We start from the raw sequence: 27,273 nt of genomic DNA on the forward strand, positions 1-27,273 counted from the left end.
TAAATCTCTCTTTTCATTGATAGCCCAAATGTATTTAGCTAAGATAGCTTGATTCCATTTGGACCCTTCTTTAAACCCGAGACCACCATAATGTTTTGGAAGGCAAACTTTCTCCCAAGAGGCCATATGGATTCTGTTTCTGTTCCCATTTATTCCCCAAAGGAAACCTCTACAAAGTTTCTCGACCTCTTTAGAAACACTTTGAGGAAGGATGAAAGTACTCATCCAATAATTTCGAAGACCAAGTAATATTGAATGAATTAATTGAACTCTACCAGCAAAAGACAAATGCCTACTTTCCCAAGTATGAAGTCTCAATCTGATTTTTTTTAATAATAATTCCACAGTCTTCAGCTTTCCATTTGGTAGGTCTTAAAGGCACCCCTAAATACTTTAATGGGAAGGAACCTTTAGCCAAACCAATATCCCTACTGATCACCCTCTTCTCCCTGGGATCAACCCCTCCAAAAAATATTTGAGACTTGCTAACGTTGATATGAAGCCCAGTTGTATTGCTGAAACCATCCAAGACTTCTTTAAGAACTATAATGGACTGTTTGGAACCTTTACTGAGAAGGATCAAGTCATCTGCAAAGCACAAGTTTATTAACTTCAAACTTTTGCAAAGAGGACGATATCTGAACTTAGATTATTGAGCAGCTTGCAGAAAACATCTCATTAGATAATCCATTATCAGAACAAAAATCAAAGGAGATAAGGGATCACCTTGACGAAGACCCTTAGCACCTTGAAAACCTCCTTGAATTCTGCCATTCATAAGAAGAGAGTATGTTGTGCTCTTGATACAAATCATCACCAGCTGAATAAATTTACCAGGGAAGTTTAAGGCATTAAGCAGATCTTCGACAAAATTCCAATCCACAGTATCATAAGCCTTACTGATATCGATCTTGATTGCACAGCGAGGAGAAGTGTTTTTCTGCCTATAGTTCTTCAAGATATCTTGGAGAATCATCACATTGTGAGCAATTGACCTCCCTTGGACAAAAGCACCTTGATTTTGATGAACCAGAAATGGAAGGACTGTTGCAAGCCTAGAACACAGTAGCTTAGATATGCACTTATAAATCGTTGTACAACAAGCTATAGGCCTGAAATCTATAGTTGTAGCTGGATTCTCTGTTTTAGGAATAAGAGAAATCATGGTATTGTGAAATTCAGGTGGCATGAAACCTGTCTCAAAGAAATTAGTAATTGCAGCACAGATTTCTCCCCCTATAACAGACCACATACTCTTGAAAAAACCAGATCCAAATCCATCGGGTCCTGGAGATTTAGTATCAGGAATACTAAAAATCGCATTTTTTTATTTCCATATAAGAGAAAGGTTTCAGCAAACCAAGTTTCTGATCTAAAGAAAGCTTAGTTCCCTGCTCAATACAGCTCAGATTCAACCTGGTTTTAACAGTACTGTTGCTGCCCATAAAACCACGGAAATGATTGAGAAAATGCGCCACAACTTCAGAGAAATTATTATTAATCAAACCTTGGTCTGTAATGAAACTTGTTATTCTGTTTTCCATTTTTCTTTTCTTCAGACAAGCATGAAAGTAAGAGGTATTGGAATCTCCTTTTTGCAGCCAAGTAATTTTGCTCTTTAGGCTGAGAAACTTATGATACATCTTCTCTTGAGTGTCGAACTTGGCAGCTGCTGTTGCTTCTTGATCCTGGTAAGTCTTGTCTCTTGGGTGAGATTGTGCCAACAATTTAGCCTCACTGTAACAAGATTTCGCTGCCTAATAACTTTTCCCAATATCTCCAATCACTTCATGATTAAATTTCTTGAGGCAATGCTTAACTCTCATAAGTTTTAAGTAATCCCCTTTTAGACCTCTAGTAGTCATCGGTCTCTGCCAACTTTGCTCCACCAAGTTCTGGAAATCATGATGATCAGCCCAGAAATTGTAAAATCGAAAAGGTTTGATCCCAATAGCCTCTGTAGCTAAAGAAAAAACTACACAAGAACAATGATCAGATATTACTTCCCAGCTAAAATGAGCTGCAGTGTTCGGGAATAAATCATGCCACTCCTCATTGACAAATACATGATCTATCTTGGAATAGATTCAATTAGAGCCCATTTGGTTGTTAGTCCAAGTGAAAATCGAACCAAAACTTTTGAGAACTTCAACATTAGATTGAGCTAACCAAAGATTAGAGTCAACCATTTCATTATGTGTAATGGGATTCCCTCCATTTCTGTCATCAACATAAAAAACTGAGTTAAAATCCCCAAGAATTAACCAAGGGGAAACAAGAAATGTAAGTTGCACCAGATTTTGCCATAGAGTCTTCTGTTCTTCAATGGTATTAAAACCATAAACCAATGTGAGACAAAAAGCATAAGCTTGACCAGCCATTTTAACCACACAGTGAACATGCTGTGAAGATTCAGCAATCACTTTAACTCGAACAAAACGCTTCCTCCATATAATCAACAACCTGCCCTCAACAGTAGGACTATTATAGAACTCCCAGCTAGCAAATTTTTTGTCCATCAGTTCCTGCACTTTATTCCCTTTCAACTTAGTTTCTAACAGACCCCCTACTCCAATTTTATTCACATTGCAAAACTCCAACATAGATTCTTGCTTACCTTTGTGATTCAATCCCCTAACATTCCAACTACCTATATTACAGCAATCCATAGTTACATAGAGGATAAACCAGAACCCTTTGTCTCTCTACTCTCTACCACCTCTTCCACATTTCCCTCCTTTTCCTGCAGAATACTAAAGGCATTCACAGAACTATGCCCAACATCTTGTTCATGATTTGTTGTAGAGCCTGGAACATTTTCCTTCATTTTTAAACCAGCAGTTCTTCTAGGAGTTTTCCAATCATTATCACTCAGCGAGTAATCAACTTTCTTACCTGAACCAGATGGTTTCAACTCAGTGGTAACAGGAATCGAAATGGGAGCCTTCCTCTCTGTAATCGAAATGGGAGGATTCTGAGTGTTTTCCTCTGGTTTAGTCACAGGAGCCTTCCTCTCTGAATTCCTCACTTTCTTCTCACCTTCCCCTTTCCTACAGTCAGCCATAACCCAAACACGATTTACATTTCACAGGTAACCATTCGTAATCTATCCCCTGCTCCACCAACTGACCATTTTCATTTAGAAACTAAATCATTCTTGGTGGTGCATCCGTTATATCCATCTCAACCAGTATTTGACCAAACTAAATCCTAGTGTGATCCCTTGTATACTAATCTACCATTATAGGCTTCCCAACAGTGCTAACCAATGCACTTAGGCATTTGTTCCCCCAGTACTGAAGACCTAAATCGTGAAGCCAAATCCATAACGGAACCGATCGGATTAACTTCATCGCATTAAGATCTGAAGACCAAGGTCTGACTATAACCGACTTCCTATCAAACTGAAGAACACCATTCTCTAAAACCAGATCTCTAGTCGCTTCATCATTAAATTTCACCATTGTTAAACCCATGGTCATACGTGCTATCTGCGCAATCCCAAGATGGCCCCAAATCCGTTTAATATATCCCTCAAACACCACCATTGGAGGGTTCGCACCAAGTACCATACAAATTACAGCAGAGCTCCAGTTCACAGCTTGGATCTTCACCTCCTCAGAGTCGATTTGAGCAATCTTGATGCCATTCTTAATCAGAGGTTCCTTATATGTAAGATGGGGGTCACGAGCAAACATGTTTTCCTTCTCAAATGAATTCCAATACTTACGTGTTGACTCCTGGAGAGTCTCCTGACCTTCATTAGCATCCATCTCTTCTTCTACTACCCGCGCCCAATTCATACTCAGTCGCCGGCCTTGAGTCGGAGGATTAGGAATCGCAAATTCACCATCAGTAATCGCTTCTGTTATCTTTTCTTCCTGCACTATTTCCCCATCTGTTATAGTTTCTGCCATTAAGTTTAATCCATTCGCAGATAGCACACCACCAGCTTCTTTGATCTCATTGTTCTGACTACTGTTTGATCCATTCTCATACAATCGAGGTGCATGCTTACTGACCACACGCTTCTTCTTCGCCATGGAAGAGAGAAAGTCGGGAACGAAGCTTTTTTGCCCAAAGTTTTTAAAAAATTTACTTAAAAACTTGATCAAAAAAAAAAAAAGAACACAAAATTGATAATGAGAAACACATAAGTATCACCCTAATGTTTGCCCAACCCAATCTAAAAACTTGTTATTTAATATTAACATTTATAAGTTAAAACTCAGCACAGTGATAATCATTACACATGATATAAACATCTTCCACTTTACTTAAGACCATAATATTTCTCAAATATCTGTTACCTGCATGGAATGTGCTTGTGCGCCTGAAGATTGCTATACTTTTTTGCAAGACCATAATCTATGATATATACCTGCAATAAAGATTAAAAATAAAATTAAAAAACAGAGTGTTAGGCTGTCCCAACATCAAACTGTGAATTAATTATTCTAGCTTTGATAGATAGCATAACCAGGGTTTGGTGAAGCCACCATTAAACAACAGAAAAATAAAATAAAAAAACAACAACAAAATGGAACCCATGGCACCCCAATCACCCGTCCACTTCCAAGACCCTCTTCCCCCAAGAAGAGCCAACCTGCAGCCACACCCGCACATCTCCAACCCCACCCACACAATTCTGAAGCCATTACCTCCACTCTTTCGATGAGAAGCCAACTTCACTCTTACTGATCATTGATTACAGTAAAATAAAGTTTGAAACATTTTCCCACTAAACTTTACATAGAGAATCATATAAGGCGATTATCAATACAAGAATCATTTTTTTCTTCAGAAAATTGATGAATTTTGTTTTTCTGTGACCCAAATATACAATGTTAATATCACCATTACATACAAATTTATAGCCTTTACGAATTCACCAGACCAGACATGAAAACCTAGGTGAATGAAACCAACCCTCTTTTTTCATAAATTAGAATACATTACTAAATACAGTAAAATTCACATCAGCCAACATTTTGTATTATCAAATCAACTACAGCTATGAAAAAGAAAAGGAGAGGAGAATACGAGGCGTGGGAGCAAAAGTAAGCAATTCAGCCAACAATCTGTATTATCAGATATATTTCATATGGTATCGTACCTTAAAAAGATGTAAGCAGAGGAGAATAGAACTTGAGATAGTCGGCGTGAGGCAGAGGTAGAACTCTGGAAGCTTGACATAGTCGGCGTGACGTCGTGATGAAGAGATAGAACTCTGGAAGCTTGAGATAGTCGGCGTGACGTCGTGAGGCAGAGATAGACGAGTTGAGACGAGAGTGAGAGAGGATATGTGTGTGAGAGAGAGTGAATGTAAGAAAGAGAGGCAAGGAGGCGGTAATGGAGGCTGAGAGAAATTGTTTGGGTATCTTAGGTTTAGAGATTAAATTTTGGCTGAGAGAAATTAGACCCCAAAATTTTTTCATTTGGCGCCTACATGAATATTTCATATGGCGCCAAAAAAGTTGTATTCCGTGTTTTTTTTAATCATCTATTAATAACACTTTTAAATATGTGTTATTTTTTAACGTAATATATACTAAAAATTGTTGTAGTGTGATAAGTTGGATTATCTTATCCATCAAAATCAATATATGGTTCAACAACAGCACATGATAAACCAGTATATGGGCCAACGATATGAATATGAAGTGAACCATGTGGCTCGTTTAAACAATCTGGTGAGTCGGTGGTCTTTAAATGAATCGGATCAAACTTATTTTGCTCCACCACCACCATATCCATCGTATTCTCCACTCTACTCTCTGCCTCCGCCTCCGTCATTTTATGGTTTTCCAGGGCCTCAGCCTCCGCAGTCTCAACAGTTTGAGGGACCTTCATCTCAGCTGCCATAACTGCCATACTGACGTGGCTAGTCAGGCAAATCTCTGTTCTCATTCTTTGAGTACTTAACATTGGGGACAATGTTTGGTGTTAAGTTTGGGGGAGAGATTTATTTCTTGTGCGTTTTTTGTTTGTTTTACGGTTTGTTTGTTTTTAATTTTCATTAGTTGTTCGTTTTGAGTCCTATTTTAGATTATAAATTAAGTTGATAATTATTGCCATTTGAATATGATTGACTGTTGTGTAATATAATCCAAAGGAAAAATTGATGTGCTTCTAAAAACAATCTGTGAGCTTGGTTAGATTACTTTGTTTTTCACTATGATTTGTTGAAATTAGATATCCATTGCTCATACATTGCAATTGTTATACTTGAGTTATTTTATGCATGTCAAATTTGGATTGTGGATTGAAAAGTTTGAAAAAATTCTAGAACTTGCTTGCTTACTATTTGAGATGAAATTTGAAACAGTGCACATTTAGGAAAATGATATAGGCAATTTTTGGACTGGTTGTGCCTTTCAAGCCAACCTATTAAATTTTATCTTTAGTTAACCCTTTTGAGCCTTATAACCATTTTCTTGATTAACACATTCTTTTGAGCCTAACTGTGAAATAAACTACCATTTACTCTTTTTGACCCATACCATGAGCATGGAAATTACTATATGAGGGGAGTGAATGTGTAATGGGATGTTTGTATTATGTGTTATTCAGAAATTTACTTATGATTGAGAAAGAAAAAAAAGAAAGAAAAGAAAGAAAGTGAAAAATGATTATGCTCCCAAATAGTTATCTATTGAAAAATCAAAGTTTGGGGGAGTGTATAGAAATATATATATATATATATTCTCAATCATTGCAGAGAAAAAGGGGTAACAAGGGATGAGATGTGTGAAATTTCTGGGAAAGTTTGTTTAGTTGGAATGCTTGTGGTATGATTAAGCCTAAAAAATTATGTCTTTATCTACCTATACCTAAGCCTTCTATTACAACCCTTATGTTGACCCTGATTTTGGTCAACGACACGAAGTCTAGGAAATGACAAGAAAATGATATAGAGCTTGAAAATAATCTAATGGAAAGATAAAGAACACAGGGATTTATAGTGGTTCGGCCCCAATGATTGGTAATAACCTACGTCCACTTGATACTATTATTGATATTGAATTTCCAAGGTGTGATCAAAGAACAAGGGTTCCTGAGTTTCACGGACCTTAGAGGAAGAAAACAATACAGTGATGGATAACAGTAATATAATTCTCTAAGCATAAAAGATCGATTTCCCTTCCTTGAGCTATTTCTCGTGTATTTATAGGCTCAGGAAGGGTTACATGAATTAGGAAATAATATCTATCCTTAATGGTCGGATCTGCAGGCCATAATGAAGAGATATTCACAGATATCCTCACAACTGTACAAATCTTTGCATAAATGAACGGATATACGACCAGGCTGGTCGTATATAAAACTTGATCTCATCGTGCAGAAATAATGCTGGTTGATAGGCGAGCCATATCTCTGCTACGTGTCCGCCACGTGTCAAAAATCCTTACCATGTCATCATCAACTGATTTAGGGATAAACATTTGCTCCCCAAGTTTATTTATTGCGACCAGCAATAAGAAAACTTAGGAAAACAACTTTTCATATGCCCCACGAAATCTATCAGAGCCCTCGTGCGTTTTTTAAAACAGTGACCTAATCACGTCTAATCAAGCCTTTTCAGTTTTCAAGAAACCATTCCGATGGCTGTTACACTCACCCATGCCTTGAAAAAGGTAACTCATGATTACCCCTTTTCGGCACACATCAGCTCTGTAAATAATCCCCACAATCTTCTATTAACTCTTTACACGCCATCTTTTGCCAAGAAATCCCAAGAAAAATATCTCAGAGCCTCGAACTTTAAGGTTTTCAGACGCTTTGCCGAGGATCTCTGACCTGCAAACTCAAAGTTCCTCCTTCTCAGAATCTCCAATCTTCACTCAGGTAAACTTTCTTCAATGTTTAACCCTTTGAGATGACATGCATGATGCTTCTGTGCTCTGAGATTTTTCGTGTTTTGGGGAATAAATTTGGGAAGATTTTGCATATACCATTTGATGCTTGATAGGGTAGTGTACTTTTGCTCTATATAAGTTAGGAATCTGTTTGATAGTCAGGATCATGGATTTAGGGCATAAAATCGAAGTAAAAATTCAATTTTTAGGCTAGCTGAAAAACTGGGTTTTTCTCGCCCCTTTGGAGTTGAAAAAGCTTTTTTCAGAAAAAACTTTTTACTTTCACTTTTTGATCCGTTTTTCAAACTGCTCGCATAAAACTTAGTGTTTCGGTTAGAATTCTGTTGGTCGATAGACGCGAGCAACGTTATCCCAACTTTCAACATAAGCTCCCAGGTTATGTGTTTTATCTCCCCCTTTGTCTGTTTGCAGTTCATATGCAAGACCCGTGGGGCGGAGAAAGACCCATCGACGACAATCTGTTGGCTCAACTACTCGAGGACGAAGAACAACCCTCGATATTGATACCTGATATCCCTTTTTCTCGCACTAATCCAAACACTTCCCCAGTTTTGACTCGAAATATCGCTCGCACCAAAACTAAGGCCCAGAAAAGAAAAACCTCCAACACTTCTCATTAGCCTGCTGCTGATGCTCCCTCGACCAGTGGTCAAGACGAGAATGCCCCTGATCCAAATATCGAAAGGCATGCCCGCCCTCGACATGTCCATTTGCTTGAGGATGAGCGACTGAAGAAAAGCATTTAACAATGTCGTGACGTTTGCATAAATCTGTGAATAGATCACTGTCGAACTGGGTGTCGTTATCTGAAACTATCTTTTTAGGCAATCCATAGCGACAGATGATGTTTTTGACCACGAAGTCAAGCACTTTCTTCGTCGTTATGGTTGTGAGTGGCTCAGCTTCTGCCCATTTGGTGAAGTAGTCGACGGCAACCACTGCGTACTTTACACCACCTTTCCTGGTAGGCAAAGATCCGATTAGATCTATTCCCCAAACCGCAAAGGGCCATGGACTCTGCATCTGCTTTAATTCATTGGGAGCTGCTTGCGGGATCTTAGAAAACCTTTGACACTTGTCACATTTTCGCACGAACTCCATGGAGTCTTCATTCATTGTTGGCCAGAAATATCCTTGCCTTAGGATCTTTTTCGACAGGCTTTGCCCCCCAGCGTGGTCCCCGCAAAAACCTTCGTGCACCTCCTTCATCAACTCTTCGACTTTCTCCTTTGTAATACACCTGAGAAGTGGCAGTGAGTATCCCCTTCGGTACAGAATTCCATCGACTAGGATATACCTAGCAGCCTGCCACTGAAGAGTCCTGGCTTTGTTTCTGTCTGCTGGTAGCACGCTGCTTGTTAGATACTCTACATATGGAGCCATCCATGTATCTGCCATTTGGATGACTAGAGAGGTTTCTATTTTTTGGATGCTAGGTGCGAGCAGTCATCAACTAGCACTATGTTCAGAGTATCAGCATCTTTTGCACTTGCCAATTTCTCCAAAACGTCTGCATTGGAATTCTGATCTCGAGGCACTTGCTGGAGAGTATATCTATCGAACGGGGCTAAAAGATTCTTTCCTTTGTTCAGATAGGCGACCATTTTTAATCCTCGCGCATGATACTCTCCCAAGATCTGATTCACGACTAGCTGAGAATCACTATAAATGTCAAGTGCTTTAATGTTCATATCATTGGCTAACCACAATCCAGCGAACAATGCTTTATATTCACCCTCATTGTTAGAGGCAGTGAAGTCAAACCTTATTGCACAGTGAAATCGATGCCCTTCTAGCGTTATCAATATCACTCCTGCTCCTGCGTGGGATTCGTTAGATAATCCGTCGGTGAACAATTTCCACGAGGGTGCTTGGGTTTGACATTCAGGCTCGCTAGGCTCCTTGATCTGCTCACTACATGTGGGCTCTGTGAACTCGGCGATGAATTCAGTTAAGGCTTGTCCCTTTATCGCTGCTCGTGGCAGGTAAGATATGTCGAACTGCCCGAGCTCGACAGCCCACTTCAGTAATCTTCCAATAGCCTTTGGCTTTTGCAGGACTTTCCGAAGAGGTTAGTTGGTCAATACCGTAATTGGATGTGCTTGGAATTAAGGCCACAACTTCCTAGAGGCCAATACTAAGCAGTAAGCTAACCTTTCGATGGGGGGATATCTCAATTCTGCGCTGATCAGCCTTTTTCTTATGTAATAGACAGCCTTCTACACACCTTCTTCTTCTCTCACCAGAACAGCACTAGCAGCGTAATCTGTGATTGCCAGGTAGATGAACAAAGTCTCCCTATCAACTGGCTTCGACAGAGTGGGTGGTTGTGCCATATGCGCTTTCAGTGCTTGAAAGGCCTGTTCGCACTCATCTGTCCATTCAAATTTCTTGTTGCCTCTGAGTAGATTGAAATATGGGACACACTTGTCCGTTGATTTTGAAATAAATCTACTGAGGGCGGCAATTCTCCAAGTCAGGCTTTGAACATCTTTATTCTTCACTGGCGACTTCATCTCGATCAGGGCTTTTATCTTTTCGGGATTAGCTTCAATTCCTCTTGAGTTAACTATGAATCCCAAGAACTTCCCTGATCCAACTCCGAAGGAACATTTGAGGGGATTCAGCTTCATCCTGTATTTATTAAGGACGTTGAAGCATTCCCGTAAATCCCTTACATGTCCTTCTGCCTTCTTCGACTTAACTAGCATGTCGTCGATATAAACCTCGATATTTGCCCCGATCAGCTCCTTAAACATATGGTTGACGAGTCTTTGGTAAGTCGCACCAGCATTTTTCAAACCAAAGGGCATTACCTTGTAACAGTAGAGCCCTGTATTAGTTCGAAAGCTAGTGTGATCCTCATCACGGGGAGGCATACTAATCTGGTTATACCCAGAGTAGGCATCCATAAATGAGAGGATCTCGTGTCCTGCAGTGGTATCGACCAGCTGGTCGATCCTTGGGAGTGGGAAACAGTCCTTAGGGCAGGATTTATTGAGGTCTGTAAAATCCACGCACGTACGCCACTTGCCATTCGTCTTGGGCACAAGTAAGGGATTGGAGACCAATGATGGATAAAACGCCACCCTGATGAACCCATTCTCCTTCAGCTTCTCGACTTCTTCCTTCAAAGCTTTCGATCGGTCTTTGTCGAGCAGCCTTCTTTTCTGCTGCAGAGGTGGGAAGTTTTTGTCAATGTTTAGGACATGGCTGATGATTGCAGGATCTATCCCAACCATGTCTTTATGCGACTAGGCAAAGACGTCCTGTTTCTCTTTTAAGAACTCCACCAGTGCTTGTTTTGTTGTTGCCTCTAAGATTTTACCGACTTTCACAACTCTGGTCGGATTTCCCTTATCGAGTTGGACTTCTTCAAGGTCCTCGATGGGGCCTACTTCTTCTTCGAAATCCCCAAAGCGATGATCTAAGTCTTTATCCTCACTTTGGGCAACGCCCTATTTGGTGAGATTATCACCTTAGCGGGCTTGAACATCGAATGCCATTTGCAATACTTTTCTAGCGACATCCCTCGATACACCCTTTTTTTCCTTGTTGATCGAGGCGTTGTAGAATTCTCACGCCTCTCATTGATTTCCCAGTACGCACCCTACTCCTGCGTCTGTTGGGAATTTCATGGCGAGGTGCCATACAGAAGTGATGGCTCGAAGGACAACCAGAATAGGTCTCCCTATTACGACATTATACGCCGAAGGGCAATCAACCACTATAAAAGTGGTGAGTAATGTCCTGTTAGCAGGTGCGGTACCTGCTGTGACTGGGAGTCTAATTGACCCTACTGGGGCGAGCCCTTCTCCGAAAAAACCATAAATGGTTTGGTTGCATGGCTCTAAGTCCTTGATGGAGAGTTTCATCCTTTCCAGTGAGGACTTATATAGGATGTTGACCGAACTTCCTGTATTGACCAACACTCTTTTCACCATCATATTTGCGATTTGAACATCCACGACCAGCAAATCGGACTATGGGAATCGCACATGTTGGGCGTCATCATCAGAGAAGGCGATCAGTTCCTCCTCTGTTCGAGCCATTTTGGGCGCACGATCTTCGATACTCATCATCTCGATGTCCTGGTCGTGGCGTAGGGTACGAGCCTATCGTTCCCTCGCTCTTCCACTATCTCCTGCAAGATGTGGGTCTCCGCAGATGGTGAGTAGGGTACCTGCCACGGGAGCTAGCTGTAAAGGTGGCGAGCGCTGGCGTGCACAAATTTTCCCCTTCGAATTTTCCCGAGCCAAATCTTTCCAAAACTCAACCAAACTTCAAAACAAGCCTCCCAACATCCTCAACTCATCCTATAAGTCCCAACGACAAGAAATTCAATCACATGCACCCCCAAATCACAAAATCCACCATGGCTGAACCTAAAGCTCAAAATCACAACAAAACCACAGAAATCACAAAGCTTGAAACTAGAGTTTCTTACCTTTGATGGATGAGCTCAACTTAGGTTATCCTCCACACTAGCTTAGCCTTCACCTCCCCAAAGCTTCAGCCTCAACTCCCTAGAATTCCCCATCAAAACTCAACTCAAAGTCCACAACAATACAAAGATCTAGAAACTGAAAAACTACGTTGAACCTTACATCAAATGATGAGTATCCCCTGTCAATTCCTCAAGCCAAAACAGGGATCCTATCCTCAAGCTCTTGCCCAAACTCTTCCTCGGTTTTAGCTCCAAGAAACCTTAAGAAATGGAGAAGAGACCTCCAACCGAGTGAGAGAGAGATAGACTCCTAATTCCCTTTCTTTTTTTTTTCCTTTTCTCTTCTTTCTTTCCCTCAAACCTCTACTACCTTCTACACATTCCAATAAAGTATAAAGCCTAATAATACTTATCCCTTATAAGCCAAATGACAAATTTTCCCTCCCTCTATTCCTAAGCCTTTAATCAACCTAGGGGCATTTTGGTCATTACCTCTAATATTTACCGCTTACTTCCCGACACCTAACTAATCACCAATTATATTCCTCAATATCAAAATAGACCCCAATATATTCTCTAAATCCTCATAAATACCCCCAGGCTCGCCCCGAGCCGGGTATAAATCCTCGCCGTGACTTTTTTGCTGAATCGCTCACTAGGATCGTCTCGAGTCACAGATTACAAATATATCCACATAATAATGTGGTCTCGACAATTTATCACACTTATATACAGTTATGCCCTCCACGGGCCAAAATTACAATTATGCCCTTCTAACCTAATCAGGGCCCACATGCATACTAATACACATAGTCATGCATCACAGATATTCAAATAATCATATAACATGCTTTTAAATCATTAAATCACATATAATCCAGTTATGCCCTCCCAGCACACTAATCAAGGCCCTTAAGCCTTATTAGTAAATTTGGGTCGTTACAACTATCCCCTCCTAATGAGAATTTCATCCTTGAAATTTAACTGAATAACTCGAGATACTGATCCCGCATCGCTGTCTCAAGCTCCCAGGTCGCTTCTTCGACCCTACTATTCCTCCACAACACCTTAACAAGAGGAATCGTCTTATTCCGTAGTACTTTATCTTTCTGATCCGAGATCTGAACCGGTTGCTCCTCATAAGCTAAATCTGTCTGCAACTCCAAATCTTCATACCTTAACACATGAGTCGCATCTCAGATGTACTTTCGGAGCATAGAAACATGGAATACATCATGGAATCCTAACAATGATGGTGCCAAGGCTAACCTGTAAGCCACCTGACCGATCCTTTCCAGGATCTCAAAAGGTTAGATGAACCTGGGGCTTAGCTTTCCCTTCTTTCCAAATCTCCTCACCCCTCGCAAAGGTGAAACCCAGAGAAACATGTGGTCCGCAACCTGGAACTCCACGTCTCTACGCTTGGGATCAGCGTAGCTTTTCTGTCTACTCTGTGAGGTGAGCATCCTAGCTCAGATCTTCTCTATTGCTTCACTTGTCCTCTGAACCATATATGGCCCCAAAACCTTCCTCTCACCCATCTCATCCCAATGAATGGGTGATCTACACTTCCTCCCATATAACATCTCGTAGGGAACCACCCCAATCGTTGATTGGTAACTATTGTTATATCAAAATTCAATCAACAGGAGATACTTACTCCATGATCCCTCAAAGTCAATCACACACGATCTGAGCATATCCTCTAATACCTGAATCGCCCTCTCAGATTGTCCATCAGTCTGAGGATAAAAGGATGTGCTAAACTTCAACTGAGTCCCCATAGCCTTCTGCAAACCACCCTAAAACTTGGAAGTAAAGATAGGATCCTGATCTAACACTATAGACTTAGGAACCCCATGGAGACGTACGATCTCCCTCACGTACATGTCATGAAGAAAATGGGCTGACTTGGTGTATCTGTCCACTATCACCCACACCGAGTCATGAAGTCCTATAGTTTTGGGTAAACCTCCCACAAAATCCATCGTAATATCCTCCCATTTCCACTCGGGAATACCCAAAGTTTGAAGCAACCTTGCTGGTCGCTGATGCTCAGCTTTCACCTGTTGGCAGGTTAAGCACCTGGCTACGTACTCCACCGCATCCTTCTTCATCCCGCGCCACCAATATAACATCCGTAGATCCTGGTACATCTTCGTGGTACCCGGATGAAGGGAGTACGACGTCGTATGAGACTCATCCAGTATCTCTTGTCTGATTCCCTCATCATTCGGAACACAAATCCTCCCCTGATACCAAAGCATACCAACCTCAGAAATAGAATAGCCCTTAGCTACCCCCGCTAAGACATTCTCTCTAACCTCATGTAACTGAGCGTCTACCAACTGTCCCTCTTTAATCCACTCTAGTAGGGTCGACTGCAGAGTAATATTGGCCAACCGGCCTACCACTAATTCTATCCCCGCTCTGACCATCCCATCAGCTAACTCTCTCAAGATCTGGGTGGAACTGCATAACTGACCTGGGCCTCTCCGGCTCAATGCATCCGCCACTACGTTGGCTTTCCCCGGATGGTAAAGAATATCACAATCATAGTCTTTCACCAACTCTAGCCAACACCTTTGTCCCATGTTCAGGTCCTTCTGTGTAAAGAAGTACTTCAGACTCTTGTGGTCAATGTATACCTCGCACTTTTCCCCATACAAATAATGTCGCCAAATCTTCAGTGCGAATACCACCGCTGCTAACTCCAAATCATGGGTGGGATACCGCTGCTCATATTCCTTCAGCTGTCGTGGTGCATAAGCTATGACCTTCTCATTCTGCATCAACACACAGCCTAAACCTAACCTCGATGCATCACAGTAAACAACAAACTTCCCTTCCCCCGAAGGAAGACTCAACACGGGCACGGAAATAAGTCATTGCTTCAACTCTTGGAAACTATCCTCACAATTGTCTGACCAGATAAACTTCAAATTCCTCCATGTCAATTCCTTCACCGGTGCCGCTATCTTCGAGAAGCCTTCTACAAACCGTCTATAGTAACCCGCTAGACCAAGAAAACTCCGCACCTCTGAGGCATTCCTTGGCCTCGGCCAATCCCTAGCTGCCTCTACCTTAGATGGATCTACCTTAATCCCATCTGCACCCATGATATGTCCAAGGAATGTCAATTCTAGTAACCAAAATTCACATTTCTTAAAATTTGCGTACAACTGATGCTCCCTCAACCTCTAAAGAACCTGTCGAAGATGAATCTCGTGCTCTGTCTCTGAACTGGAGTACACTAAAATGCCGTCGATGAAGACAATAATGAACTAATCCAGAAAGTCCTTGAACACTATGTTCATTAGGTCCATAAAGGCTGCTGGGGCATTGGTCAAACCAAACGACATGACCAGAAACTCATAGTGCTCGTACCTCGTTCGGAAGGCCGTCTTCGTTATGTCCTCGTCCTTGATCCTCAACTGGTGATAACCAGATCAAAGATCAATTTTCGAGAACACCGTCTTACCCTGCAGCTGATTGAACAAGTCGTCAATCCTTGGTAGAGGGTACTTATTCTTGATAGTCAACTTGTTCGATTACCTGTATTCTATACACATTCTCAAAGTCTCGTCATTCTTCTTCACAAATAGAACTGGAGCACCCCATGGCGAGTGACTAGGTCTGATGAACCCTAAATCCAGAAGCTCCTGCAACTGTATCTTCAATTCTTTCAGTTCTACCGGTGCCATCCTATATGGTGCCCTCGACACTGGCTCTGTCCCTGGCGCCAATTCGATGACAAACTGAATCTCTCTATGCGGCGGCAACCCCAGAAAGTCCTCAGGAAACACATCCAAGAACTTGCAAACCAATCTGGTCTTTTCCGGTCCTGCTGGCGAAACCATGGTGGTATCCACCACACTAGCCAAAAAACCTATACACCCTCCTTGTAACAGATCTCTGGCTCTCAATGTTGATATCCTGGGTACACGGAGTCCATGCACCGCTCCCACAAAAACAAAGGGATCATCTCCCTCCGGCTCAAAAGTCACCATCTTCTTTCTGCAGTCAATAGTAGCTCCATATCTAACCAGCCAATCCATACCTAAAATCATATCAAAGTCCTCCATAATCAACTCAATCAAGTCTACTAACAACTCTCTACCGTCAACTATCACTGGCAGTGCTCTAATCCACCTCCTAGATACTACCAGTTCCCCTGTAGGCAAAATAGTCCCAAACCCTGAAGCACAATACTCAGTAGGTCTACCAGTCTATCAATCACCTTACTAGAAACAAACGAATGTGTAACACCAGAGTTAATCAATACAATAAAAGGAGAGCCAGCACTAGAAAGCTGACCTGTCACTACCAAGGGGCTAGCCTCGGCCTTTGCCTGCGTCAAGGTGAACACTCGAGCTGGAGTCAAGCTATCCACCTTCCCCGCATCTCCCTTCTTCACTATCGGTTAGTCTTTTTTAAGGTGTCCCACCACCCTACACACGTAACAGGCCTTAGCCCGACATTCGCCCAAATGGCGTCTTTTTCACCTCATGCACTCAGGATAAGTCCTCCATGCATCACCGCCCTGCCTAGCTGCATCAGTAGGCAAAAGATCGGGTAGGCAAAAGATCGGGTGCGAATTTCGCAAGTCTGTCAAACTTCAGGGCATACTCTGTAACTGTCATGCTGCCCTGAACCAGCCCCACGAACTCATTTATCTTCACTGCCCTAATGGCAACATTATAATACTTCTAACTGAATAGATCCTTAAATCCTTCCCAAGTCAAAGCAATAACATCCCTGGTCTGTGACGCCACCTCCCACCAGATTTGGGCATCCTCTCTCAGAATATACGTGGCACAGGCCACTCTGTCATGCCCCTCTACCCTCACAAAATCAAGTATGGTAGTAATCATAGTCATCCACTGTTTAGCCTTCAGTGGATCAGGTCCTCCCTCAAAGATCGGGGGTTGCTGCTTTCTGAATCGCTCATATAACGGCTCCCATCTATTTCCAACCTCAACTGGTTGTACAACAGGTACCACTACAGGTGGCACAGTAAAAGCAACACTCCCAGATGAAGCCTGCTACCACAGAATTCGGATATGTTCATCTTGGCTCTGTAGCCGAGCCTGCATGTCTGCTATCAGTTGCTGCCAGTTCTCAGAGACTGGCGGAGGGGTCTGGCCCTGATCGTCATCCCTTGTCCCGGACCTGGCGGCTAGTCGCGTAGATTTTCTTGGACGCATAATTATCCAAGTCAATCTGCAATCAACGACTCGACAATCAGACTATGATGACAGGGTAATAATTCTTTCATGATCCATCACTGGAACTCCAATCATTCACAAGCAACCAATTTCATAGCAACTTATCCAAATATTCATCCATACATTCACTCACATGCATAGCAGTGCTGATAAGCACGCCTCAATAACATCATGCAATAGTCAAGGGCCAGGCCCTATCAGTATCTCATGCTCCCTATTAATCAAACAGATATTAATAGTCATATCTCATTCAAATCATTTAAACACATAATCATGTGTACACAATTACCAAACCCTGAGTCGAGCTTGTCTTTCGCGGCGAATGTACATGCCCAGCCAGTCTTCAGGAACCCATAAACCTAGGACGCTCTGATACCAAGTTGTAAGGCCCTGGATAGCCAAGACTGTTACACTGTGTGATTATAAAAGTGTCAGACTTGCTAAACAAGTCATTTAATTAAAAATGTGTTGCCGAAACTATAATGGAACTAGGGTTAAAATATTTTGGTCTCAAAAGTTGCATTTCTTATAAATAAACATTTTTCTGTTTACACGGGATCCCAAAATTAATAGAATTAAAACCATTTACAAAAGATTCGAGATTTAATTAGAGTATTAGCCATACTAATGCAAAATAGACAGTTAAGCAATCCCTGTCCTAATCCACTCCTCGGCCATGGAGACCGAACAGCTGACTATGTACATTCTGCCCCGCAACTCTCCACCTCAGGGTTGGTCCAACTTGCCTTTGCCTTTACCTGCACCACGTAGCACCCATGAGCCAAGGCCCAGCAAGAAAACACAATACAGAGCATAAGCAGTCAATAGACAATCCAATACCTCATATCACATTGGCATGTTCTCAATCATATAAGCATTCATGATAATCAAGTATTCAACATACTAAACCTATCAACTCATATCAATCACTAATTTACAAATGATAACTAGGGTTAGAACCCTCAGGCCGCACCCTCTGTTTATCCCACTGACTCTTGCCTGCTTAAATCGAGCTCAGTGAATATTAAGTTGTCCTCGGCTACCAGTGGCCAAGCCGCTCCCTGAGCGCAAATATAGTATACGGCACCCTTAGACCGTCTATCACATGTCCCATGGCATAATATCATCATTGACATTATACAGATATCGAGAGCACTTAGTCCCATCATAAACAAAATACCGGGTACAGTTTTCTTACCTTTAAATCTACTAGCTTTGTTTACTTTGATCCTTGAGCACAATCCCTCTTGAACCCTACCGCGCACCTAGTCACAACCATAGGTCAGAACCATCACCAAACCTAAAGTCCAAAACCTAACCTTGGGACCAATCCCGAGCCCTCGGGAAGCTCTAATTCCACCAAACAGGGTGGTGGAATCGAACCCCGAACCCCCCGGGCAAAAACCCTTGAAAATAACTCAAAAACCCTCTTCTAGAAGCAGGGTAGCGCTACAGCGCTCTTTGGAGGGCGCTACAGTGCTACAAGCAGAACCAAAATCCCCCAGACAACCAAGCCTAGCGCTACAGAGCCCAAAGGCTAGCGCTGTAGCGCTAGTTATAGAACCAGCACCCCTGCATTTTTTCTTCCTGCGATTTCCCCGAGCCAACCCTTACCAAAACTTTTCCAATCTTCACCCAAACTTAAAAACAAGCTTATCAACACACGCCACTCATCCCAAGCATCCCAAATACATAAAACCCAATCACATGCACCCCTAATCTAAAAATTCACCATGGTTGAACCTCAAACTCAGAAACTTTAGCACAGCAGTCAAAACCTCAGAATTTAAAGCTTAGAATTCCATACCTTCAATGGGAATTTGACCTTAAGTCAGCTTCTACACCTCCTTGGCTTACTCCTCCTCAAACCCTTGGCTTGAATTTCCTAGAGTTCAAACCAAATTCAGCTTAGACACCATAGTTCAATACCAAAACCAAAAACTGAAGAAACTCAAAGTCTTACCTCAACTAAATTGCTTGTTCTTGCTAAACCCTTGCCAAATTTTCAAGCCAGACCAAGAACTGTTGCCTCAAGCTTACTCTGGCTTCCCCTGGGTTTCTCCTCCAAAATACCTCAAGAACTGATGAAGAAAACCTAGACCGACCTTGACAAATTTGCCTGCTCTTCTTTCCCTTTTCTTTCCCTTCTTTTCTTTCTTTCCTTTTCTTTCTTTCCTCAGACTTCTACTTCATTCTACAAACTCCACTAAGCATAAAGCCTCAGTTATGCCTATCTTTAAATGCCAAATGACCACAATACCCTTCCCTTTAATTCTAAACCCTTTAATCCACTTAGGGGCATTTTGGCCATTTTACCCAATTCCCGCTAATTCCTCAAGTGTCTCTAATATTTTCCGCTTACTTCCCGATACCTAATTAATCGCCAATTATATTCCTCGATGTCAAAATAGACCCCAATATATTCTCCAAATTCCCATTTATACCCCCAGGCTCGCCCTGAGCCGGGTATAAATCCCCACCGTGACTTTTTCGCTAACCTGCTCACTAGGATCCTCTCGAATCACAGATCACAAACATATATCCACATAATAATGTGGTCTTAACAATTATCACATATATATACAGTTATGCCCTCAACAGGCCAAAATTACAATTATGCCCTTTCTAACCTAATCAGGGCCTACAAGCATACTAATACACATAGCCATGCATCTCAAATATTCAAATAGCCATACAACATGCTTTTAAATCATTAAATCACATATATTCCAATTATGCTCTCCCAGTACATTAATCAAGGCCCTTAAGCCTCATTAGTAAATTTGGGTCGTTACAGAACACCTCGGCTCGACTTTCGACAAGGGCGGTGTAATTGGTGAATTTTGGTTCATACCGATTATTTTTGGGGCGTTTACTCTCAGAGGTTGAGGGTTTGCCATTCGCTCGCTTTCCACCCTTTTTACCGTTGCCATTCCCGTTGCCCTTGCCGTTGCCATTGGGCTTAGACCCATTGGCGGCTTTGGCAGGATCTTCCTTGGGCCCCTTGTCCTTTGCTGGCGACTTGCCTTCGTTGGCAATCGTGTCCTCGAGCTTGATGTACCGATCAGCTCGATCTAAGAACTCTTGGGTAGTATTAACTCCGTGCTTCCTGAGGCTACTCCAGAGAGGAGAATGGCGCCTAACCCCGGCGGTTAGGGCCATCATCTTGCCTTCATCGCCCATAGTCTTGGCTCCTGCTGCGTGAAGCGCTAAACATATTCCTTCAAAGGCTCTCCTTCTTTCTGGCGTATCTCGACCAGTTGGTTTGCCTTAGTGGGGTGCACACGACCCGCATAGAACTGTTCGTAAAACTCCTTCACGAACATTTCCCAGGATATTATACTTGCAGGAGGGAACTTAAAGAACCACTCCTGAGCGGCATCAGAAAGGGTCGCTGGGAAGATCCTGCAACGAGCGTCTTCAGAGACTTTCTGAATGTCCATTTGTATCTTAAATTTGTTTACATGAGATACCGGTTCTCCGTACCCGTCAAAGTTTGGCAGAGTTGGCATCTTGAACTTACTGGGGGTTTCTGCCACAGCAATTCTTTGTATGAAAGGAGTACCTCTCCTCCGATCGTACTCGATATGCGATGTCCGCCCCCCGACCAGCTGTTGTACAGCCTGGTTCAGGGCATCGATTTGAGCTTGAACGGCTTCAGGAATTGCAGGGGCCTCCGGTGCCGGGGGAATGTACTCATCGTGCCTTTCTCGACGGTCGTTGAGTACATCCCTCAAGTCGTAGTCTCTCTGCCGCTGCTCACTGGCCCCGAGCCGACTAAAGATGTTGTTTTGTCTAGGCTGGCCCCCAGTATTACTTCCTGCTTGTTGGTCTTTTCTAGGTGGTGGGCTTCTGCCTCCTCCTCTCTCCTCGTTTCTCCGACCAGCATTCCCTCCGCCTGAGTCGGCCTCGTTATAGCCATGGCCATCTCTGAACCTTGACTGGCTATGGTGGGACCGACTGTTTCCTCTGTTGCCTCCTTGGGCTGGAACTACCCGAGCGTTAGGCAGAGGCCTGCGCTGGTCGGTGGGTCCTCATGCATTATCATGCCGTGGAGGGCCCCTGACCGCAGAGCCTATCTCTGAATTCCTCCTATTCGTAGAAAGACGTTGCCCCCTGCTCAGTGGGTGCGGATCTTCACCCCTGGGTGTCTAAGGCTTCGGGGCTGTTGCCCGGCTCTATTCTGCCTGGGACGCGGGGGATTGCCCCGACATCATCCCGAGGTATTGGTGGCTGCTCCAGCCTTTGAAGACTTATAGGTTGGAGCGGAGGGCTAGGATTGGAACCACTTTGAGGTGGTCCACTCGGGGGTTGGTCAGGCTGAGAGGCAGGTGCACCCTGATTCCTAGCCAATTAGAAGGCTGCTTCAAGGGTTGCCATGGCATCCCTCTGACGACCGTCCATCTCCGCCTGTCTCTCGCTCAGCTCTTGGCGCTGGCGCTCTATCTCTCTCTGCTATGATGCCATTATCTCGGCGGCACTCTCTTGATTGGCCCTCAGAGCGACCAATTCATCTTGCAACACCCCCAGTGTTGTCTTCAGGGCCTCAGAGTCCTCATCGAACTCCAAATGAGGCTCATCTTCAGCCATGTTTGGTGGAGGAGGCTGGGATGGAGCGGCAGCAGCCTGTCCAGTTTTCTTGGTAGTCTTTGCCATTAGTTTTTCTCGGATTCAAGTCTCTCAATAAAAGCACCAGAATGTTGACCCTGATTTTGGTTAATGACACGGAGTCTAAGAAACAACAAGAAAATGATATAGACCTTGAAAATAATCTAATGGAAAGATAAAGAACACAGGGATTTATAGTGGTTCTGCCCCAATGATTGGTAATAACCTACGTCCACTTGATACTATTATTGATATTTAATTCCCAATGTGTGATCAAAGAACAAGGGTTCCTGAGTTTCACGGACCTTGGAGGAAGAAAACAATACAATGATGGATAACAGTAATATAATTCTCTAAGCATAAAAGATCGATTTCCCTTCCTTGAGCTATTTCTCATGTATTTATAGGCTTAGGAAGGGTTACATGAATTAGGAAATAATATATATCCTTAATGGTCAGATCTGCAGGCCATAATGAAGAGATATTCTCGGATATCCTCACAACTGTACAGATCCTTACATAAATGAATGGATATACGACCAGGCTGGTCGTATATAAAACTTGATCTCGTCGTGCAGAAATAATGCTGGTCGATAGGCGAGCCGTATATAAAACATGTCCGTCACGTGTCAAAAATCATTGCCACGTCATCAGCAACTGATTTAGGGATAAACACCTTATAAAGTCCTATTGATTCTTATTTGTGCATTTGTTAATATTAATGAAGAATAGTAAGTAATGCGGGCATATGGAAATATTTGGCTATGTGGTTAGTTTGTGAGAATTTGATGTGCATAAAGTGGTTCAATTATTTTATTTGCGAGTTATGAGTAAATGAGCTTTGGTGTTGATAGATTGAAGTGAAAGGGTGAAGTGATTGAGACTAAAAATCTAGATTAATGTTTTACATAGTATGATTGTTTTTCCTGCGGATTCTATATGCATAGTAGTATTGAGTGTTTGAATTGGTTAGATATGTCAACTTGATTTATTTAGGTTTGAGTCTAGTTTGGGGGAGTTTTATAAACGAGTTTTAGGCTCATTTATGGTCTAGTTTGAGGATGGTTTTCATTAGTTTAGGATTATTTTATTGCAGAATTATGTTTGTTTGTTCATGTTTCAGGCTTTCCGTGAAAATTTGGTGAAAAGAGTGAAAAAGAGTGGAAGTGGAAGAAAATATAGTTAAGTTGGAGAAGATCTTGTTTTTCGGGGTCGATATGTACGTGTTTTGATGCTGTCAATAGCGCTACAGCGCTATCAAAGGAGCGCCATAGCGCTTGGAAGGATATGAAGGAGTTGATCGATTCTGGAAGTGGCGCCCCAGCACTACAAAGATAGCGCCCCATCGCTATCAAGAACTGAAAGGCAGCGCCCCAGTGCTATATAAAGGGCGCTACAGCGCTAGTGAACAAAATTTTAGGCGTTTTGGCTCTGACTTTAGCGCTACAGCGCTCCAGACATAGCGCTACAGCGCTGTATACGCGTTTTGCAGATTTTAAACCACTTTTTGAAGGGAAAAATGGTCTATTCACTTGGGAATCTTGGAAGACTATTTAAGGAACATTATTCTGCGATTTTGGAGAGGAGTCTTAGTTTTTTAAAACCCTAGATTAGAAGAGGCTGCTGTAATTAGTTTTCCATTTTCATCTTAATTCTTTAGGTTGATTTTATGAACAATTATTTGCAGTTTATTTCCATCATGTTATTTACGAACTAATTTCTTTTATCTAGGAATTAATATAGTCACCGGGATTTCTATTTAATTTTATTATGATTTTCTATTGATACTTCTTTTCTATTCTAATCTATATGATGTTTGTTTAAAGCTAGTAAATACTTGATCACTATTTACTTGATTTAATGGTTTTAATTCACAATTCGAAATATGAGAATTGAATATGCTATCATTGTATAGACATAGGTTGCATATTGGATGAAAGTACCTGAATGACTTGTGTAGTAATTAGGTTTCCATATTTAATGCCTTTTATATGTTCAAGTTTATCACAGAACTATAGAAAACCTGCATATAGATTGAGATCTTATATCTTGAAAAAGAATAGGAATCGATTATATTAACCAGCTATTAGAATAGAAAGAAGAGATTTAGAATTGGTTATTAAAATTAATAGAATGAACAGTTGACGAAATTAATTCCTAGGCTTTTTATTATTGATTTTTAATTAGTTGATTCATTGTTTTGTTTCCAGTTCTTTAATTTTTGTTCATAATTTATAGTATTCCTTTTACTTTTAATTATTCAATTAAATTTTAATTCACCAAATAGAATTTGAAAATCAATTAGAGGTATTTGGAAATCAGTCCTCGTAGGATCGACACTCTATTTATCATATACTACCGTATTCGACCACGTATACTTACGTGTATAGATTTTTACAGATCAATAAGAAAAATCGTGGACTACCAAACAGCTCTCGGGGCATAGCCTTGGAGAGATGTCTGCAGCTTTCGAGGCATGGCCTTAGAGTGACATCCGTGTCCTTCCTTTATCCGAGGGGAGTAATCCCTAACCGAGAGATCATCCCTCCGAGGACTGATCCTCAGGGTGTGGCCTCATCTGAAGGAGTACACATCCTTGCCACATGTCCTTGGGTGAAAACACAGACAACATTTCCCCCCCAAGTCTCTACTCGTCCTCGGACAGTGGAGACTTAAAACTGGGGAAAACTCGAATAGTCCTCAGATAGAAATTTTTGGACTTCTGCTATTGTCACTATGAGATTTCCTACCACGTGGTGAATCCCCATTTTTGCGCCCATCAATCCATGCAATTAATGAAGGGTCAGATCCGTGGCCCAAAACCTCTTTTCCGTACCCTAGGTGTCCTTTAAACTTATACTTGAGATTTCCCTTTTCCAATGCCAATGATCACGATCTGCACCTTTCTAATCTTCAGCCCTTGGATCATTCTTGAGTACCTATGTCCTAGATAATGCAATGATCAGGGTGAACTTACTTCGTCCCCAAGCACTGGACCTATAAAAGGTCGAGAATCAAATTTTCAACGTTATTTCAGCCCATTTCAAATTTCTCAAGCCTTCGACTCTTTAGCCTCCCTCAGCCTCTCAACCCATTTTCTGACACTGCATCCTCTCCAACCCCCTTGCCATTCTGGACGACTAGCATGAAGCCTCGTACTTTTGGGTAAACGGCAAGAGGTTCATCAAAGTTCGTACTCGATTCAACACAATTTGACGCTACAGTTCGAGTAAGTATCCTTCAACTATGAGTTTCTGTTTTCGTGCGTGTTTGAGAATTTAGGATGCATTCTTGGGGATTGTTTTTCGAGCCTTTTAGAGGTTGTTTTTGCCTTATTTGTAGTCGGAAATGGCCTAAATGGCACATCTAGGTGTTCTAAAGCATTTTGGGGTGTTTTTCCTCATTTTGGGAATTCGACTAAATTTGAAAAATTTCTAGATTCTGGTGATGTACATCATTTCTGATGGTGTTCATATTTTCCGGTGGTGTCTCTGGTGCCATGTGCTTGGCTCCAAGGACACCCTAGTGTCATTAGTCTATTTCTTCCTCCTTCCCCGAGGAGTTGTCTTAGGGGTTCTCGTTTTGGCCTAACTTTCTTCGGGTCAAGGCGCTAACTACTTGGTGTTTGTTTTCAGATGTCCGAGGAGCTTCATCAGCTCCATCAACAAGGGTTCTACACCTTCAACACCAAAATCCTGCAAATGGTTTGAGAAGTGGAACAATGCCCCGAGAAGGGGAAACAAGTAACTGATAGCAGCCAAGCTCTCGTGGTACGGGAGAGCTCAGAACCAGCGGTGACGAGACCTCTCATGGATGGTCTCTCTAAGGAGGAGGCCAATACGGGCCCAACACCTTCAGACTCACCCTACCTTGCCATAGGGTTCGAGGTTGTAGACCTCCCAAGAAAATTACGGGACAAAGGCGCCTTGCAGCGAATCATTGAGAACTACGGCGTGGATGATAGCGAAATGTTGGTGCACCTAGCTCGGGAGGACGAATGGGCACATGAGAGCATTCATGGGCTCAGGCCTTGGAGTGCCTCTCATCTTTAAGCAAGTCCAGTCCTGTCGTTGCACCAATACTATGTCGACTTTCTCAAGTTTGCTAGCATAGCTACTTTCCAATGATCCCCAAATGGATATTGGGTGCTGGTAGAGTTGTATGTATTGTACAAGAGGCAAAACTAGCCTACTCTGACCCCACCCGAAATATTGTACATCTACAGTTTCCACCAATGCGCGAAGAAGGGAGAAAATGGGGGATATTACACCATGATGAAACACACGGTCCCAGGGAGGGGCTACAAGGCTCTGTGTGGCAACGAGAATCATGCCTAAGCCTACCAGGACCAGTTCTTTTGGGCGGACAACTTCCTGACATGGACCAACCCCACATTACTCCTACACTTCACGCCAGTCGATAAGTACTTTTGTCCTTACGCAATCAGTACGATGGTGCTTAGTTCGCGACTCATCCTTGTTCGCGTTGTCTTAATCAGGTATGTTTCATTGTACTTCATTCATCGACTCTTTCCACAAAATACTTCAAGCGATGGGATTCATTCGTACTGAGGAGCTAGAGCTCGGGTTCCTCATCACTGACATCCACCTCAAATGATACAAACTGTTGCAGGCGAGGCAAAGTATAAATCAGGTGGTGTTAACCAAATTCTAAGATTCGAAGCAATCTCGAAAAGCGTCAAGACTACACATGGAGTATATGGTTGCCAAGGCACATCACCAATATTTACAACGTCTTTGTGAGGAGCATACGAAGAGCGTCCTCGCTATTAAGGCAGTTGTGGAAGCGAAGGAAGATGAGGATCTCAAGGCAAAACTTGAGGCGGGAATTGGATCGTCTTCCATGCCTCAAGGTAAATCTCCAATTACACTTTATTACCCTAGGCTTGTAGGGGAGGGAACTAGTCCCGAACATTTATTATTTTCTCCCTCCCTTCTTAAGTGTGGCTAAGTCTCAAAGCGTCGTTGGTACACGGAGGAATACCAAGATTAAGAGGATCTCATTGATGTGTTCCTCCGCAACCCGAGGAGGAAGAGGCACCATCAAGGCTTTGTGCCTCTTGATGAGTTGGCGCTCATGCACACCTCTT

The 27,273-nt window shown here is 42.4% G+C and overlaps 1 protein-coding gene across 1 annotated transcript; it reads right to left on the reverse strand.

Moving 5' to 3' along the window:
* Positions 1-292: 292 nt before the first annotated feature.
* Positions 293-3,064, reverse strand: LOC133800246 (uncharacterized). Its single transcript, XM_062238199.1, has 6 exons — positions 2,695-3,064; positions 2,132-2,650; positions 1,853-1,975; positions 1,417-1,753; positions 727-1,310; positions 293-588 (listed from the first exon to the last, which is right to left on the reverse strand). Exons 1-6 carry the CDS (start codon positions 3,062-3,064, stop codon positions 293-295), a joined length of 2,229 nt encoding a protein of 742 aa, XP_062094183.1.
* Positions 3,065-27,273: the final 24,209 nt, after the last annotated feature.

The sequence above is a fragment of the Humulus lupulus genome, chromosome 9 (genome assembly GCF_963169125.1).
Source record: "Humulus lupulus chromosome 9, drHumLupu1.1, whole genome shotgun sequence".
Taxonomy (NCBI): domain Eukaryota; kingdom Viridiplantae; phylum Streptophyta; class Magnoliopsida; order Rosales; family Cannabaceae; genus Humulus; species Humulus lupulus.